The sequence below is a fragment of the Diplotaxodon limnothrissa genome, linkage group LG10 (genome assembly GCF_057381915.1).
Source record: "Diplotaxodon limnothrissa isolate DT_005_m linkage group LG10, D_limnothrissa_male_GT1.1, whole genome shotgun sequence".
NCBI classification, from domain to species: domain Eukaryota; kingdom Metazoa; phylum Chordata; class Actinopteri; order Cichliformes; family Cichlidae; genus Diplotaxodon; species Diplotaxodon limnothrissa.
The window spans coordinates 14,432,082-14,452,017 of record NC_140605.1 but is presented as its reverse complement, the minus strand read 5'-3'; the positions used below and the strand labels follow the sequence as shown (position 1 = coordinate 14,452,017).

The 19,936-nt window shown below is 39.1% G+C and overlaps 2 protein-coding genes across 2 annotated transcripts; one reads left to right on the top strand and one right to left on the bottom strand.

Annotated features, from left to right (window-relative positions):
• Nucleotides 1–3,122: 3,122 nt before the first annotated feature.
• Nucleotides 3,123–4,348, bottom strand: thy1 (Thy-1 cell surface antigen). Its single transcript, XM_085363642.1, has 4 exons — nt 4,335–4,348; nt 3,775–3,818; nt 3,366–3,689; nt 3,123–3,229 (listed from the first exon to the last, which is right to left on the bottom strand). The coding sequence occupies exons 1-4, from the start codon at nt 4,346–4,348 to the stop codon at nt 3,123–3,125; spliced, it is 489 nt and encodes a 162-aa protein (XP_085219768.1).
• A 3,278-nt stretch (nt 4,349–7,626) lies between these two features.
• LOC146624052 (uncharacterized) lies at nt 7,627–9,836 on the top strand. The gene is made up of 3 exons (XM_085363641.1): nt 7,627–7,699; nt 9,307–9,654; nt 9,730–9,836. The coding sequence occupies exons 1-3, from the start codon at nt 7,627–7,629 to the stop codon at nt 9,834–9,836; spliced, it is 528 nt and encodes a 175-aa protein (XP_085219767.1).
• The last annotated feature ends 10,100 nt before the right edge of the window (nt 9,837–19,936 follow it).

The window sequence follows — 19,936 nt, the reverse complement described above, 5'->3', positions numbered from 1 at the left end:
CCCTCACACATTCTCAGCTGTGTGGGTTCTGCGTGAAACTGATGTGCGTGTTTGTAGGCCATGCAAGCGCTTGCAGTTAGGTCCTGCCGTGGTGTTTTCCAGCTGAGTCAGAAGTGAGGAACAGAGTAGACTTTCGATGGCACTGTTTGAATAGATTCGTACAGATTCTTATATTTTTTTTACCTTGTTTTAATGTTTGTGTGTGCTTCTTGGCCCCTTTTTTCTTAATGCATTTATGTGAAGTACGTTTTAACTTTGTTAAGAAAAGTCCTGCATAAATAAAGTTTATTATTAGCACCATTACATTTCATTTTAATCGGGATATAGCTTAACATTATAATCGCAAGCTTTGCTGTCATTATACTAAAGGTACAGCCGAGCTGTATGCAGCACAATTCAGTCCTAAGAGAGCAATCTGTCTTATTAAACATATGTACAGAGATTAAAAAGAGAATTGCTAATAAACACACCAATATAAAAAATACATATTTAAGCATGTGTGTTTAAATGCATGTTTATTTTAGGTACATTAACTAATGAATCCTTATTGAAACAGAAACAGAAAAAAGTGGATAAATGTGAACCAAACAAACAATGAAACCACCTCCAGTAAGCCTGGTTTTACTGCTTTTGCAATCTGGACAAACAATGAGAGTCAAACTGCTGCCTGACTTTCTGTCTGCCATCTGTTTTCACCTTTCAAAATCTATGAATCAGATTGTATTTTTAGCTTGTGTGTCTCTTATTTCCTCTCATTTTAAAGGCAAGTTCCCCTGCATGAGTAATTGTATTGGAATTTATGTTTAATCAATTAGTAATATTTAATTCATGATTTAAATATAGCCCACATCTGGCTGATATGGACTGTTTCTTGCATCATAATATTCAAAACTTTGTCATATTATCACTTGTTATTTGTAAGATAAAGTTCACAAGAAGTGCTGGAAAGTAAAACTGTGCAAATGATTCATCAGTACATGATTCGGTACTTTGGACCCCGAGATGACACCGTGCTTTGTTACGCAACGCCAGCATGTTACTGAGTAATTGTTCAAATAATGCTCACAGGCACACGGGATTGGGCAACACGATGACAGGAGTTACTCGGTTCGTTTGGCACTTCAGTGGAAATGTTGCTGTTTAACCGCATGCCGATAACATATTATCAGATCTTCTGCTCAATCGTAGGAAGACGCATTTTTAAAATTGCCTGTCGGTGTACAATGACATCATGCAGCCAAAGGTATGTGGGCATACAGACACCACATACTTGTGATCATGAAATGTATATGTGCATTTTAACAACGTTATTTCTATTTAAAAGAGAGTTTAATGATACAACTTTATAAAAAAATGTATTTTATAAAAGAAAATCCATATTATTTCTTTATTCTGTATACAGGGTACCAGTACTATAGACTAATCATCTTCCTGTTTTGGCAGAATACAAACAATCAGTAAAATAATTTTTTTCAAATGGTAGTTGGACTGTATTTCTTGTTTACAAGGACTACTTTCCAGAAGCTGAACTCAAGTGTGAATTTTATTCATTCATTTTATTATTCATTCATTTTCAGTTAAAGGATGCAATTTCAAAACAGATCCTGTCAGTCACAGATTTTTATAGAAACGAGATATTCTTTTCCTTCTCTTTCACTGTTGCTTTTCAACACCTTCAAATACAATTTGACTCACTTGGCTCAGCCAAAGGATATGCGCCTTTAGTATAGTATGAAATACCAGACACTGTATACACTCACTGGCTACTTAATTAGATACACCTTTCTACTACTTGACTGGACCCCCTTTTGTTTCCAGAATCGCTTCAGTTCTTAATGTCACAGATTCAACAAGGTGCTGGAAACGTTCCTCTGAGATTTTGGTCCGTATTGGCACAAACTGCTGGCTGAACATCCATGATGCAACTCTCTTGCTCCACCACATCCCACAGCTGCCGATGACACTGAGATCTGATGACTGTGGAGGTCATTTGAATCCTGTAAACTCATTGTCATGTTAAAGGAGCCAGACTGAGATGATCTGAGCTTTGTGACATGGTGCGTTATCCTGCTGGAAACAGCCATCAGAACAGGCTGACCTCAGGAGAAAACACTGCACCAGTGAAAGAATTTTTAATGTAAATTCATAAATTCATAAAGACTGAGTATCTGACTTAGCTTATAGTTTCAAACATGTACTAAATAAGCCTCAGCCAAACATGGCTTATGTGTTTTAGGCACACGTGAAAGGCAAAATTTTAAAAAAAACTGTGTTTGGGTGTCTTTGCAACTGTAGTTGAGGGACTTGATACAGACTATTGATCCTCTCCTCAGAATAGAATAGAACACGATAGAATAGAGAAACTTGATTGCATGCAATAGTAAGTCAAAACATCATTTGAAGCTTACATTAAAACCCTGTCAGCTATCTTCATTGCTCCATCCAATTTCTATTGACAAATACACAGCACGGTCTCCCGTTAGTGGGCCTGTGCAGCACAAGGTCACTGCCATCTGCTGTCATTTTTTGACAGCCAGGAGGAGACACTAGGGACAGATTTCAGTCAGGCAAAATAGATTGCTTACCTTAACGAGCGACGTGACTCAGCAATAATTCACATTGGAGAGTGCAGCGTTGCACTTTAGAGCTGTGAAGATTTCACTCATTAGATGGAACAGCAAAACTAGTTTCCATCCCTTCTTAAAAACCCTCTAAATCAGACAGTTTTTGTCTTATTAAAGAAGCAATCTGTCAATATCTTTGACTACATCTGCTACAATGATAGAATCTAGATAGTGAGCACTGCAGAATCTAGGATTTCAATTTTAAATCATGCTTTTTTTCTCATTAACCCTACTGAAAGTCTGCCAGATACAACAGGTAACTTATAGCTTAGAGCTAATATTAGTTTAGAGTATAGTGTATATGCAGCAGTATGTGTGCTTAGTATTGAGTGCATAATGCCAAGTGTGCAAGTGTGTGACATACCAAATATATACTGTGAGTACATTCAGTTTAACTTATTGCACTTTGTGCATACACGCAACTTCGGGGGAGTACAGCATCAGTGACCAGATGGTTATGGTTGCAGTGTTAAGATATGCAGCAGTTTGGCGCCTTCTTCACAGCCAGTGAATTTCCAGCAGCATGGGAAAGGTCATCAAGGTCAACAGTAGGCCACTGCAGCTTTGTAATAGGACACTCCATGCAGAACAGGGGAGGAGGAGCTCTGCGATAAGAAAAAAGCAACACAGGTTCACAAGGACGCGCGTTTTGTTTGTCAAGCTCACATGTTCTATTCTTATTTGTAAAAATAACAGGAAGTGCACATATGGGTCAAACGAGCATGAGGATAAGCATCTTACTCTTCTCGACTACCGAAGTTTTGGTCACAGGGGCCGAGTCGCCCACTTTGATGTTGCAGGTGAAGGTGGACTTGCCGTTGGGCAGGTTCTTATACAGCAGGCGACAGATGTTGCCTGGGAAGATGCGGGCTTTGGCACGTTTCTTGAAGGGGGCGTGCTGCTCCTCCGATGGGTCAGTGGTGTCGAAGAGGCGTTCACCGTGCGTGTACTTGCAAAAGACTTCTGATGACTCAGAAGGAAGTGAGTATTTGCAGTCCATCCTGAGGTGGTCCTCGTCTATAGAGCAGTAGGACAACTGAATCACCTTCTGAGCAGATGCAAAGCCTATAATGAAGCAGGAAGAGATGATCCGAATTAAGAACACAAACGTATACATTTGGGGTTGCTCACGTGAGGATGCGTGTCTTACCAAAGAGTAATATGGTGGTAAACAAAGACATTCTCCCGAGGTTCCTAAAAAACAAAACAAAAAAGAGGAAGTTAAGAGTTTTTTATTGTGTTTGTCTCGACATTAGCTGGATTCCAAATAAATCTGAGTCAGCTGTAAAGAGTGGAGTCAAGTCACTTCGGAGACATGAACATCACACTTCTGCTGCTCTGTGCTAAACCACAGAAAAGTCGCTGTACCCTTAACGCTACACAATCGATCACAATCCAGCCTCACGGTTCACAATGCAAAGAATCGAAGTACAAACTTTACTGACACATTTCCGTGCTTAACCTCTTTAGAGGATACCAGCTAATTATTCACGTCCTCGATATGTAGAAAGAATAGACTAAGCACTTCATTTTATTTGCTTGATGCAAACCAACCCTTTCCTGCATTCAAACATTTGCTTTAGAGCAGCTGGACCATATACTTCATCCAGAATAACCGAATGACAGAAATGCATTGTGCATGGCACGGTTCGATATTTTGCCATTCAGATTAAACAGCATGCACAAACATAGCGCATGAATCCCTCTCACCTTCTCTGATGCATTTTTGAGTCTTCCTCAGTGCTCTGCAGTGTGATGCTGGGGGTAGATACAGTAGAGGTCGGCTTATAGAAGAAGCAGGGGAGAGAGGGAGGGCGCGAGGAAGGGAGTGGAGGGGGGGACACAGAGAGGGGAGGGGGAGAAAATGCTGCTCCGGTGGACTTTGGGGACATTTCTTAGGACTGTGTACGGTTTTCTATTGATTTTCAGGCTGTTTTACCAGAGGACGGAGGATCATGTGTCAGTACACAAACCTCTGGTTTCATTCTGAAAAGAATGAAGGAGGCAGATGAATGAGAAGGGATACGTGGTGACAAGGATTTGATTAGCTGGCACACCTCCGCAGCTGATCTACTCAATATGTGCAAGCGCTATGTGTGTCAGCAGTTTCTCTGCTACTTTCACCAACATGAATTTTAAACACAGAGATGTGGAGATTCGTTTACGAAGAAAAGGAGACAGAAACCACGAGATCACGAGGCTGATGACAGGATCATATAGTAGCTTTCTGCTGATACTTTATCAGCAGTCATTTAATTAACCTGATAGCGAATCATGTGGGAGGATAAATCTGCAAACATTATTGGAAGTGGAAAGAAGAAGCTTTTAAAAACCAAACAAGAGACCACAGCTTCCACTCCTACAACCGCACTGTGGACTAAGTTAAATCTGGTAAAGACCCATATCATGTAAAGCTGAATTGCTGCCATAAATATGATACTACACACCTACTTTTTCAAAACACTTTTAATGGTAACACTTTAATCAGGTGGGGGGTTGTAAAAATTGTATCTAACGTCCAACATCATCTTATACTGTCTAAAATCCTCAACACCGTCCAGATTTTGTTAAAGTTCCCAGAGCCAAACCCACAGTGTGCCCTGCATCCTCATCACACTGCTTATCCACTTCATCAAGATCCTTCCTGAACAGCTGCCATGCTGAAGCAGTCTCCCTGACAGAAGTGTTGCAGAAGTCTCTGAAAGGCACAACCCTCAGCAGTCTCTGATAGCAGAGGATGCCTGCTACTCTCCTCCCTTTTAATATTCTGATGCTATGTTTTCTTGCATTTTCTTATTGTCTTCTCCTTTTCGAATATAAATAGCTGAGAGTGCAGGCTGTGATGATCCCCGCATGCCAAAAGTATTCATTAGAGACTCTGTAGCTGTGAACCCTGCTGGTCCTCTGCTGCTAATACACTGCAGATGAAAGACGAGCCCTCGCCTGTTCTTTTCCAATAAGTATTTTCCTCCTTTACTGTTGCCATACCATATAGCTAGTATTATATTATCATCAAGAAATTGTTACTAAATAACAGTTTTATGTTATGCAGAATATGATACATGCTTCTGGTATCTCTCTTCCACTTTAGGAAACTTAGCATTATTGTTCTTGGTGTACAGAGGTATGCCTCCTGGGTCAAATGTGTATTGTGTGTTATCCTTTCCAAGGAAAGAAAGGAAGAAACTAAAATGGTAAATGAACTGGCTCTTATATAGAACTCAAAGGACTTTATACAACATGCCTAATTCACCCATTCACACTTATTCATACAAACACTTTCTATGCTTAAGTGCTTTCTATTCAGCCTTACAAATAGTGGATAACCTGCTCTGCCTCCTGAGCTACAGCGACCCCAAAGTAAACTTTGAATGCAGGTGTGTGACAGTGGATAGGCTACATACATCTGTCTCTGTTAAATGTCACATTTATATCTAAAAATGTAATGTCCATATATGAAAAACTACCTCGTTTTCCTTTTTTATTTTTAAATGTTTTGTATATGCTCACCAGTCACTTCATTAGGTACACCTGTTCTAATTCTTGTTAACACAAACATCTAATCAGCCAATCAAATGGCAGATGCTCAGTGCATTTAATATATGTAGACATTGTCAGGATGCCCTGCTGAAGTTCAAACTGAGCATCAGAATGGGGGGAAAAAAGCAGATTTTAGTGACTTTCAACATGCCATGCTCCTTGGTGATAGACAGGTTGCTGATCTACTGGGATTTTCTCAGAGAACCAGCTCACAGACTGGGGGGGGGGAAGCCCCAGTGTGATTAACTCTTGATGGTGTCAGAGGTCAGAATGGCTAGACTACTGATAGGAAGGCAACAAAAACTCCTTTCAGCCAAGGTATGCAGAATGCCATCTCTGAAGCAGCAGAAGAACACACCAGATGCCACTGCTGTCAGCTAAGAACACTGCTCAAGGGACACTTTGGGTCCTTCACTACCAACTGAGCACCGTTTAAACACTACAGTCCATCTTGACAACATGGACCAAAATCTCTGAGGAATGTTTGCTGAATTTATGACTTTAAGATTTAAGACAGCTCTGAAGGTATAAGAAGGTCCAGCCCAGTATTACAAGATATACCTATAATAAAGGTTATTGTTTATATATATTTGTCATATGTATGTCTTAAAGTTTAATAAAATATAGCTCTATATCAGCGTCTTCAGTTGCTAGAATGTCTTTCTCTTTAGTTTAGATGTTTTATATAGTTTTACCAACAAACACTGATCACACCAGACTAGAGCATGAAGGGATATTAATACTATAGGTACTCTATTTTACTGAAATGCCAAACTCATTTTACTTGTCCTAAGAATTTAAAGGCTTCTTCTGCCACTTATTAGGGTTCACTGCCTGATTTGACATTTAGTCCTTAAAAATATAAGGAAGTCAGTATTTAGGGGAAGCAAATATATACAGTACAGTGCAATAACAAACACCACCTCTACACATTTACTTGTCCGTGGGTAAAATGTTTTTTAAGACTACTGAAGTGAAATGATGTCAGCTATCAGTATGCTTAAAGCTCCCCTGAGTTTGGATTCAGCATGCTTCCCCGCGTGTACTTGCAGAGAAGTGACTGCTGTATTTCTCGGTTGTGCTTCTACTTTTTGACCTGCAGGGGGAACTCTTGTTTTGCGGCAAGAATTCAGTTTTACCCGCCTGAAACGTGGACCGCTCAGCAGTCTGCTGCAGTGCACGGACACCGCAGGGGCGTAGTCCTACCGGCATTCGGGCTGCAGACAGAGTCCCACATCCAGGCCTGTTAGAATTACGCTATTAGAGGCTACAGGAGGCTAATAGGTGCGATTTGAAGGTTATCCCACCTTTAGGTTGCATGCTCGTATATGTGTTTGTCTGACATATCTTGTGGTGGCATTCTGCGGCAGCGTAACTTTAACGTTTTGTCCCATGATGAACTTTGCCAGGCTCCGGCTGGTGTGAAGGTTGATCTGATCCGACAGATAGCCTGTCTATCGCCATGGAGCTGCACCTGTCCGTCATAGGCTGTCTCCTCTTTGGCAACATAATGATAACGCATCAGACGACTCACAGTATGTCTCTTTAATTACTCTTCTTGTTACCATCCATTGGCATCCAGCCCCGTTTTAAGTGGAATTTATTACTAGGACGAGAATGCTGATAACACGAAAGATATTATCTATCTATATATCTATATAGATATATCTATATATCTATATAGATATATAGATATATCTATATATCTATATATCTATATATATATATATATAAAACCGTTACTGAAATTTAAGCTCCACAGTCCTTGTGATCGAGTCAAAAATCTTTCTGTGTTACTGCAGTGAAGATGTTGTTGCTCAGTTTCACCACAGAGATCAGTAAAGATTCATATAGATTATGTAATATACAAGGAAAGAGTCTTTTATCACAAATTATTTGTTATAACTTTTGACCTGAGTGGACAGGAGAACACACAGGCACACATGAATAGATATAGTTAGATATATACAGAGAGAAAGAGAGAGCAATGTTCAAAATAAAAACGGCACTTAATAAAATAATCATTTAAAAACTCTATTTTGTATTTATTTGTTGTCTTTGTCTAATATTATAATTAGTTAATGAATAGGCTGTACATAAACTATATTTTTCAAGCAAAGCTGTAATAAATTTGGCTTTATTTCCCAATGACACTTTTGCTGTCCCTGCCATTTCTCTTTTCAACCAGTCAAGAAGCCCGCAGCTCTCTTAAGTTAGTGTGAACAGCAAAGCTATTTCTTCAAAATAAACTAATACAAAATAAAGAATGTAAATTATCAAATAATTACAATTACTTTGGCCCAACAACAATACACATGCCAGCTAGCTTGTTGAATATCTTGGCACATGAGCACTTTGTTCGATAGCAGCTGACATTCATTTATTATTCAGAGTTACAGATATTTGAGGGTTACTTTTAATCTCTTCATCTGAGAAAGACGCACAACACTGTTGTGTGAATGAACTGGAATGTGAATAAAAACATTTGCGGGGTCATATTTTATGTTTACATGCTAAATTAGCTTGTTAGCTAGCTCAGTGAGTAGCCTTGTGAATGATGGCCTCTGTATCTTGAAGTGAAAAACATTCTACTTCAGTTGTAATGTTATAACACTAAGGGTAATGAAATTCTATTTCATAATAATTTGTTAATAACAGCTTGAACTCACTGATTTAATGATCAAGATCACACCAAATGTGAAAACCGGTAAAAACTTTGTATTCATGGATCGTCTTCAAACTTCACCGCAATATATTAGCGCCTGAGATCAAAGGTGACCTTGAAAAAAAGAAGAAACCATAAGGTTAAACAAATTAAGAAAAAGCTTTTATTTCCGTTAGACTATCTCCAAATTTTAAAAGTAATATTGGGGGAGATAAGCACATTCTTTGTCTGAGCACTAATTATTATTTTTTCAATACAACATTATATAACTTCACAATGACACCAAAAGATTAATATACTACGCTCGGTCCGTATTACCACTGCTGACCTTAGCATAAAATATCAAAGTTTTAGTATAACCTTTGACTTTCAGGGTAATTGCGCTCTCTGTGTGTTCTTGTCTTAAATTTGAAATCTTATCGTCTTATCTTAAAAATTTCCATCACAGAGCAAACATCCTGGCTGCTTCTGTTTCAGTGAACCCGGTGACTACATTCCTGTTTGCTCCACGTGGGCCCCAGATGTTTCCATGTCTCACCTACCTGGAGCGAAATGTCAGGGTGGACTGTGAGTTCCCGGAGACCTACGAGGTCCCCGGCCCCTACTGCGAGTATCGGCAGGACAGCCGGCTGGTGGGGACCACCTTCCCCAACCAGGTCATCTACGTGTCCATAGACGACCGTAGAAGGAGCAACGTAAGCCTGGTCCACCCTAATCTGTGCCGCCTCACCTGGGCGCCGATGGCCGATGAGAAGCCGTACACCTACACCTGCAGGGTTTATCAGGGGAGCACTTGGAAGGAGAACAGCATGGCCGTTCATCACAGTGAGTAGCGTTTACTCATTATCTGTTTCCCACAAACACCGGTGGAAACTAAACTTAAGCTTTTCTCCTTTACAGGGCTTCTTCCAATCTGCTCTGCAATCAGTGTTATGTTCAAATCAGCACCTTGGCTTTTATCGCTGGTGTTTTCACTTCCTGTGGCTGTGGGTCTTCTGAGTCCTTGATCTCTTGCTTTCACAGGATAGCAACTCAGTGGGCCTTTTTTAGTACACGATTTATTTCTCTCTCTGGCATGATGGTTGTGCATTAAATCAAGTTATAGGCAGAGAGTAGAAGCTCTCTAAATGAAGACTGAATAAAAATTTTTAAATAACCTCTCCCTTAGCATTGGACTACTCTTCAAAAATGTACCGCTGATGTGTAAGAGATTGTATGTATTAGACCTCACTGTCACCTCAGTACCTTGATCACCTTTGTTTCACAAGGGAAAAGAATTCATGACAAGTGGAAATGGCAAACACGGCAAATGAATGCAGCGCTAAAGGGTGTTCGTTCTCTTTTATGATAAAAGATTTCTTCCCTAACAAATCTTTTATGATTTGTTTTAAATCAGATTTTTTTTCCTCACCCCAAATGGTGGGAGTACGTAATCGGTTCCGTTTGTTTGTCTGTCTTTATTAGGTCTCTCTTGTAAATAAGTTTTGGGATATACAAATATTTTGTTAATGAAATTTATTACAAATACGTTTTATCATATTAGAGAAGCTGACAGAAGAAGTCTATATATGCCTATATTAAGAGTGGAGGTCATCTCTGAGGGCTTTTGTTCTTCTATCATAGAGACATATCTATAAAAGAATAGAGAGTGCGCAAGAGCTCATACGGTCTGTAAACCTAAAGATGTATTCATGTGGCCGCTATGACATTTGAATGACAGTAATACATAACTGCACTAACACTGCCTTTCCTGCTAGCACTGGACCTCTTTGACCTTTAGCTCATTTAAATTAAACCTGGACACTGGATCTGCACAGACGGCCCACCTGATAATAAGAAAATCACTCAAATAAAACCTTTTTTTGGAGAGCAATAACATAGCTGGGACGATCGCTCCTTCCCTCGAAGATCTCGGAGAAGATCTTGCAGTCACTCCACCGCGTTTCAGTCTTTACTTTAAAGGATTTCTCATGTTATTATCATCATCATTCCACCCCAAAGCTCAAAAAGACACGGAGTTGGTGTAGCTGTTTCGACTTTTGCAGCTTTGCATTGATTAAATAAAAACTTAAATAGCAGCAGTCCAGCAGAAACACATCTCCAAGATATGAAACATAAGCAATAGATATTGGAAGTGTAACTTTTTGCATTTCAAGTAATCGCTGCAGCACACCTTGGGTGTTTAAACGAGCTATTGCTTAAAACATTAATGTGCATAGTATTGGCAAAATATGAAAGTAATATTAGAGTGTTTCAATTTTATTATGTTATCTTTAAAATGTACTCACCTTCCATACTATCCAACACCAACGTTTGGGGCCCTGCTAGGCTGTATTTATGCATTTCTTAGTTTTAATGATCACAGTGTACGAATAATTGTGTCTGCAGTTTTTCTCCGTTTAACTATTTTCAAGGCACCTTTTTTCAGTATTATTTAGAAAATGATTCTTGGAAGACGGCCTGATATTTTTCTTCTAGTCATCATTTTTGATTGTTTTACTGTAACACTAAAGGTGTACTAAGGTTTGCTAAACTATATTGAAAAATAAAGATAATGAATTATGAACGTTACCTGCATTTTCTCGGCACAAGTCACTATTTTGAAAGAATGTGTTTTTTAATTTATTGTGTTATGGTTTGTTTTTATTGCTTGGCCCTGTGCCGACTCATTTCACAGAAATGAAATGTATGAAACAAATTAAAATATAGTTGGAGGACAAGAGGTGAGTCTTATCTCGCACTCGTTTCAGGTTAGGATAGAAGAACACGTGTACACATGTCTAAACACTACCAAAACAAGTTAGCCATATTGATTCTGATTCTTTTTGGTTTTGCTACCTTACTATTTCTGTCCAGTAGAGAGAGCACTTTTGCAATATATAGAAAGCCATTATATGTGTAGTATAGTATCCATAAAGACCTATACATAAAATGCCTTTTATGACTTAATGTATGTAAAGCACATTCATTGTCTTGGTATTGAAAGGTGCTGTAAAAATAAACTTGTCTCATATTGTATTGCCTGTGGGTCTTTGTCACCGGCACTACACACGGCTATATTACAGGAAATCTCAGGTGTAATTATTAATATTATCAACATTAGTTTTTTGGGGGCCCAGATCTTTTGTGTCATGCATCCTGATTATAATTAGTGTGATTACGAGTTGGTGGAACATAATAGATTTACATAATAGATCATAATACAATAATTATAGTTCTACAACTGTTTATAACTTGTATAGTTCATATATATCAATATATTTCATATTTCTGTATAGTTTTCATATTTATATCCTCTTCATAGCCTGTACATAACTTGTACACTCACTACAGCCTGTACATACTTATAGTTATAGCATATTCATAACATACCTTCATACCGTGTACATTGTAACATACCTATAATAGACCCATATTTGTAATATAGCTATATATCTATATTATTGGTAATATATATTTTGTAATATGTCTATATTATTGCTAAGCACTTTCTGGATGGATGCAAACTGCATTTCGTTGCCTTGTACTAGTGACATGTGCAATGACAATAAAGTTGAATTCTATTTTATTCTATTTAGTCAGAGTCATATGCATGATTTTTTTTCTTGGCTGTCACAGTGAGACCCCATTTTAAAGTGGTAATGTTATGATTCAACTAATATGTTCACATCTGCCGTGTTATTTTTGGAGCCAGAAGTGCCCATAATTAGATGAGAGAAATACTGCATCCACTGATTGTGCCTCACCCAGAAACAGATACCTACTATAATTAGTGATAACACACAAATAACACACTAAAAAAGGAGAACTTTACTTGCTAAAACTGGAGCAGAGCATTCTTGGACAGTCTGTTCATTAACAGGACAGCAAGCCATGTTATTTCTTAGTGAGACACCAACAGAGCTTTGACTGGCAGCTGGCTAAAGGCCTCGATAGAGTTCAAAAGGGCCAGTTGGGTATTTTAGATATAAAGACCAAAGACATTTTTTGTAACACGCTATAAGTTGGTATATTCACATGTGAGTATATTGGGATTGACTCATTTTTGGAGCCACCCTAAAGTGGCCGCTCAGGAAACTGCAGGTTTGGGCACAGCCCTAGCTGTGCAAAAAGGCAATTCAGCTGTGCAGCACTGAGTCTTTCGTCATTTTTTCCATTAGACACCTCCAAATCAACTGAAAGTGTGGTTGACGATAGGTGGTTATCTGATGTTTCAGCATTCAAAAAGGTCATAATTGAGTAATCTTCTCGTTGTGATTGTTCACACAGGCCTAAAGCTAAGCCCTTTGCAAAGCCTCAAAACTTTGGTGCAGACGCACTAATAGTAAAGAATGACGGTAAAGGTGATGTCACTTCCTGTAATAATAAACATAGATCAGAAAAACCAGAGGAAATGTCTTCTGTCTAGAAAGGGCATGGGTTCTTAGTGTAGTGGAAGAAAGACTTCCAATTTACAGTGAGAACCTGTCAGGGTCCTGGGTCTCCTGACCCAGCGTTTTAGTTCTTTGTGATTTTTGTATTATTGTACTTGGTGTGAGTTTCTAGTTTCGATCCCTTGCCCTTCATGTTTCTCTATGTCCCCTCTGTTCTGTGTAAGTCTGTGTCTGCATGTTTGATTTCCCCTCTGTGTCTCTCGGTTCTTAGAGTCCTCTGCCTTATGGTTTATGTCTCTGTGTTTCTTAGTTGCTGTCTCCACTGTGTCAAGTTCGCGTCTCTGTGTGATCCTTCCTGTTTTACTTTGAAGGTCCGTGTCTTATGTGAATGTGTCCTGCTTTGCTTGTCTCGTCAGTTCTAATTTCCCCCAGCTGTGCTCTCCTTCTGTGTCTCATTCTCCTCGTTACTTCCCAGTGTATTTAGTCCCTGTGTTTCTCTGAGTCAGTGTTGCGTCGTACCCTCAACAAGCTGTGTGTGTTTTGCCTCCGTGTTGCCAGTGTTTTGTTTCCAGTTCAGTGTTTTGTGCTTCAGTGTTTTAGTCCACCAGCGTTTTTGTTTGTCTTTTGGTGAGTTTAGTTAGTAAGAGGTTTTCCAGCATTAAAGCTGCGCTTTAAGTTGAATTTCTGTGTCTGAGTCCTGCATTTTGGATCCACCACTTCTGCTTGCCCGCCTGCCACACAGCCAACCATGACAGAACCAACATTGACAACACTTTTAAAGACAAACTGTTAGCTCCTCTTTTAAACTTTGCACAAAAAGTAAGAAGATTTGTGTTTGGTTTATTTCTTTGTTGTAACAATGCTAGTGGAAATTGTTATACTGTTGGACAGCTTGTTTATTTACCTTTCAATGGAGCCACATTTTAAGGAAAATGCATTTGTGGGTTGAGCAGCAGAGTTGAGTCTGAGGGTTACAACCATGAAAAACTTGCCATATCTTCCTTGCAAATGCCAAACAGCTGATTCTGCTATTAACTGTTTGGTGTAGTTTATTGAATGGGGTGAAGTTTTAGGAAACTTTGTTTATATTGCACCAAATCACAACAAAATTTGCCATCAGGCCGTTATATTGTAAAATAAAGACCCTACAATAATACGGAGGAGAAACAAGACCTATTGGCAATTTAACAATTTATTCATTGACAAACAGGGGCCTGAGCAGCATGTGGAGGAGCCATACACAGCCACAACAGTCTAGCAGCTCCTCCTCATGTTGATCAGCAGCCTGGTCACACTCTGCTGTGGGGTGGCTTCCCATTTCTTCAACCAGCATTTCAGTCAGTGTGGTTGTGTTTGTTATACATTAGCGGTTTGGCATTGGCTCAGACGATTTGTCAAGTTTTTCATGGGCATGACCCACAGACTCAACTCTGCTGCTCAACCCAAAAATGCAATTTTTCTTACAAATGTGGTTCCATTTAAGAGGAAATAAAAAGGCTTTGCAACAGTATAATATTTATTATCAAGTAGCTTTTTTGCAACAAATAATCAGCCCAACACAAATCTGACTTTTTCTGGTAGGTTTAGTTTGTAGATTTGTTGAGCGTAATGTTAAAACATATGAAGCTACATACCGGTTTACACATATTACACATACCAGTTTCTCAAGGCAATGTAATATGCTGGGCTATTTCAACAGACTATTATCCAAAGTGAGGAATATCCAAAGGGAAATTTTAACTAGTATCTCCAGCATAGCTCCTAGGCCTTTTGTTGTATAATATCATGTTTAACATGAGGTCATATAGTTATGTTTAAAATGAAGGACAGGTTTGTAGATCTCACTGACACTGAGTACTCATGGGTTAAATAAGATAAGTATACACATAATGAATTCCCAGCCACCACCCTCATCCTGCAGTACAGGACTCTTAGTCAGTGAGAAGCCTAAATACAAACCTTTGTAAAGGCTGCAGCACAACACATCACAAACCAGATTTATCTCATGACACAGATGTGTTCCACTACCCCCGACTTCTCCCGGTTGAGGTTGGTAATTGCCTCATTGAAAAAGCAGTACAACTTCTATTAATATCTGCACCGAGTGGAAGATGAATGTTTATATAATGTACCTCAGAGCTGATAGAGTTTATTCCTCCCTTGCCTGTAAAAATAAGATGGACCTTTGGTGATAGTTTCTCTCAAAGGGGGGAGTGGGTGGCATGGAGGGGCGACACAGGGGGCTGGGGCTTGGCTAATTTATCTGTGCAGTGCAGGCACAAAGCCAGGAAATTAGGTGGTTTGGGATTTGGGACTTCGGCTAATATAAAACACAATATGCACACGCACACCCAGCGTCAGAGACGCAGCGCATGTCGAGATCTCTCGGGAGGAGGCCAAAATAAATATTAATTCATGATGAGATTAACCTGGTAGCTGCCTGCTGATCAGTCCCATCACATAACGTTTAAAGAGGGCACAATGGAAATCAGTTGGATCACATAAGTGTAAAGCACGCCTGTGGTTACCTGTACCTCAGGGCTCAATCTTCAGCCAGGATGACATTCTTATGGGCGCCTGCAATGTTCCAATAAGATGTAGCGAACAAGCTACAGTTTTGTCTGTGATTTCAGCCACAAACATAGAAGACTTGAAAGTTATGTGGCATACATCTTCTCCGTCAAAGGTATACAGGCACACAGTAACTTTGTTGTAACAAATTGTCATTTGAGTTATTGTGCCTTCCTATCAGCTCAAAGCATTCTGGCATTGTTACCTAGAGAATTCCCACTTACTGGATATGTTGTTTTTCCAGACTATTCTCTTAACTAAAAAATGCTTGTGTGGGAAAATCCCAGCAGATGGCCAGTTTCTGAAATACTCAGACCAGTCTGTACGGCACAAAAAACCCAATGCCACATTCAGTCAACCAAATCACCTTTCTTCCTCATTTATTCTCCATCTGTTTGAATTTCAACAAGTCATCATGACCATGTCTGCATGCCTAAGTGCACTGAGTTGCTGCAATGTGATTGGCTAATAAGATGTTTGCATTAACAAGCGATTGAACAGGCGTACCTAACAAAGTGGCCGGTGAATATATGTGCATTTGTGAGAAATAAACAAAACAGCTTCATTACTGATTTTTAGTGACTCTGCTACATTTAAACAGATCATTCAAGCTGGAGACGCCAGCAAACAGCACCTCTCACAGGCCACTTTGCTTTGGAGAAAATGGAAAAGTCAAAGTGAAAATATTTGTATATCAGTATTTGCCAAACTCATATGAAACTATAGATATTTTTATAAGAAACTTTTAACTGGGCCTGGATATATATATGGTCTCTCTTATCAGTTTCCAGGCAGAAATGCCCTGTTAGGTGTATTCTATACATACACAAAGTAATGTATAACAATGTAAACACCTCTGGTGTCTACATACATCTCTTTTCAGAACTATTTAGCTTCTATATTTATAGTTCCCTCTTGTTCTTAAAGCTGGCAAAATGTTTGCCATTCCAGTCACTCATCACACAGTGCGAGCTGTAAAGCCAACCAAACACAGTTCCCACAGAGAGTGAGAGGACTGTAAAAGCCTCGGTATGAGTCAGAGGAAGTACCTGCCTGGTCAGCACTGGATATGGGGAGCTACAGTCAACAACTTTCTGAAACCGACAGTCTAGTAGTCATTACTACTATGTGTGTGGAAGTGAGAAAGAGTGCCAGTTTGAAACTTTATCAGTTTTCACATAACAGCTTCTACAACACTGTGAGTGCCTTCACAGAAAGCTTGTCCACAGATCTTGGATATTATAAACTGTTGTATGAGACTCCATGTTGTACAGAGTGCATTTGTGGCATGCTGAGGCCTTGGGGGAGTTTCGGTTTGTACAAACTAATGATATCTGGGAAATTTTTAGTTACCTACTTATATTCCCTGATTGTGATCAAAAGTTTTGGAAAAACCAAAGATCTTTAAAGTGAAGCCATGCCCCGAGTTTGTCACCTTGAAACTATTTTGCTTACACTATGCTTTTGTTAGCTAGTATGACGAGAGCAACAATACCATTTATTGCACTTTCCATGAGTAAATACTCAACATCTTTTCTGAGTACATGACTCAAAGGTCTGCTGGTGTTACAGGAAGATATATGGACATACACACTTTTTAAAGTAATAAAAGTGAAATATTACTCACTAGTTCAAAGAATCAAAACAATCATCAGCTCCAAATTAGCTTTTCTTTGTCAGAAGTGACATATGGCTGTAAGTGTACTTAATTTCCTGCGAGACAAACTACTTCTCAGAGGCCACTGACTTTTTCCATTTTCTCAAAAGCAAAGTGAAAATATTTATAAATCAGTATGCTTTCCATCTTATTCTATGTGGCATACTCATATAAAACCATAGATATCTTTATCACCCCACACCATCTTTTCTGAGTACACGACTCAAAGGTTTGCTGGTATTACAGGAAGATATGTGGACTCGCACACTTTAAGTAATAAAAGTCAAATATTACTCACTACTTCAAAGAATCAAAATAATTATCAGCCCCAAATTAGCTTTTCTTTGGCAGAAGTGAAGTATGGTTAAAACTAAGTGTATTTAATTTCCTGAGAGACAAACTAATTGTATGACTCATAGATACCTCACTTCTTTCTAAAGACTTTTTAAGGTAGTAAAGTTACAGTTTGATTTTCTGAATAAACTACAAAGGTTTCATACCACAGTAAGAGCCGTCTATAGACAGCAGCATAAACTAAGATTAAAAATGAATGTGAAGAAAGCTATCACAGAAAATGAGAGCATTAAAGGTCCCATTTTGTACCAGTTTAGCACATGTTCATATTGGTCTTACATGTCCCCCAGACAGTATATTTTGGGTTTCAGCCCCAAATACCACACAGTTCATTTTTTTGTTTCATGTCGATATTCTCCTGGTTTGCAGCTCAGTATCGAATGAGCTATTTCATTTTCTGTAGCTTTAAATTGAAAAGGAAGAACAGTTGCCCATACTTTACACTTTGAGTTTGTTTGCTGAAGTTTAAACTGAGCATCCACTGGGAAAGAAAGTGTGACTTAAGTGGGTTTGCTTTTAACGTGGCATGGTTGCTGGTTCCAGAAAGACTGGTCTGAATATTTCAGCACCTCTGAATGCACAACGCACAACCTTGAAGCAGATGGGCTACAGCCGCAGAAGACCACACCAGGTACCATTGCTTTAAGCTAAGAACAGCAAACTGAGGCTACAAATGACACAGGCTCACAAAAACTAGACAAAAGACTAAACACAAGACTAAACTAGACTAGAGGAGGAAAATGTTGCATGTTCTTATGAATCTTGATGAAAACAACAGGAACCTCATCATCTGGCACCAATAAACATAGATCTACTAGATGTACACACAGCTATGACTATACATTATACGCCAATTCAACAAAAGGCTTACCTGCTTCAAACATAAAACCATAACCAATCAATGGTCTCAACCTGATCTCAATTTCCTGTAGATTTCGGTGCCACTGGTTTACTTTGAGCAACTCCCAGCATCATATACTAACAAGAGAAACCTAAGTTTACCTACCTTGTCTTCGGTGACATGCTAGGCTCGAGGCAACTTTAAACGCAAACTCGAGAGCGGGCAGCAGACAAGAGATGTGGGGCAGCACAGCCACCCTGCTGAAACGTACTAAAGAGAGTTAACTCAATCAGAGTAAACACCTTAACCATCACTCACCCACTAAAAAAACCCTCTGATGTTTAGTCTCCACAAAAATATCCAAAATAGAGTCCAAAATATCCCGGACGAGCCCCCATTTATTTTATGACCCGCCTCAAAAGCCAAACAGTTGGTACCATGAAGATCATAAAACCAAAACTGGTGTGCCTCCACAGCCTGCCTCAAGCATGCCTTTATCCACATGCCATGTGTGGTCAATTGGCAATTGAAGACTCAATTGACAACTCTTTGCACTGCCACTGCAAAGAGAATAGAGGCTGCAGAGGGGCGTAACAATGGCAGGAGTGATAATAATAATAATAAGTGAAATAATCTAATACATCTATGAAATGACAAATCTTACTCTTTTGGCTGCTCTTTTTAAGGGGACACCTCAGCAGATCATCTATCTCTCACTGTCATCATCTTGCCCTGTCTCTAGCATCCTGGTCTGTCACACAAACACTCTGCAACACTCTGTCTCAAAACTGCCCAACCTGAGCTGTCCCTCTGATTTACTTATTTTTTTTCTGTCCATTTTGGTCCGTCCCAGTGAAGATCTTAGCATCTTTACTTGTGTGAACTCCAGCTCCTCCTCCTGTCTTTTTGTCTTTTACTCTTGCTGCTGTCATTCTGTCACAAGCCACCTGGGCACTCATTTCCATCCACTGCACTCTCTTCTTCACCTCTTTTGCATGCTGCCCATTCCTTTGGATGGTTGACCCCATTAAATCTACTCATTGGATGTATAAAATAACAAACATTCACACTTAAGAATCAAGTGACGCACTAAAGCAAAAAAAAAAAAGACACATCATTTCAGTCCTGCCTTTGGCGATGTATGCATTTAATGGATTACATAGAAAAAAACAGCATTCTTTGAAAAATATCTGGACATGAATACCAAAGATATCCATATATGTTTATATTTCTATAAGATATTTCTATTTACATGTTTGAACTAACACAACAACTAAATCAATCAATGAAAAAATAATGCTGCATTTTATT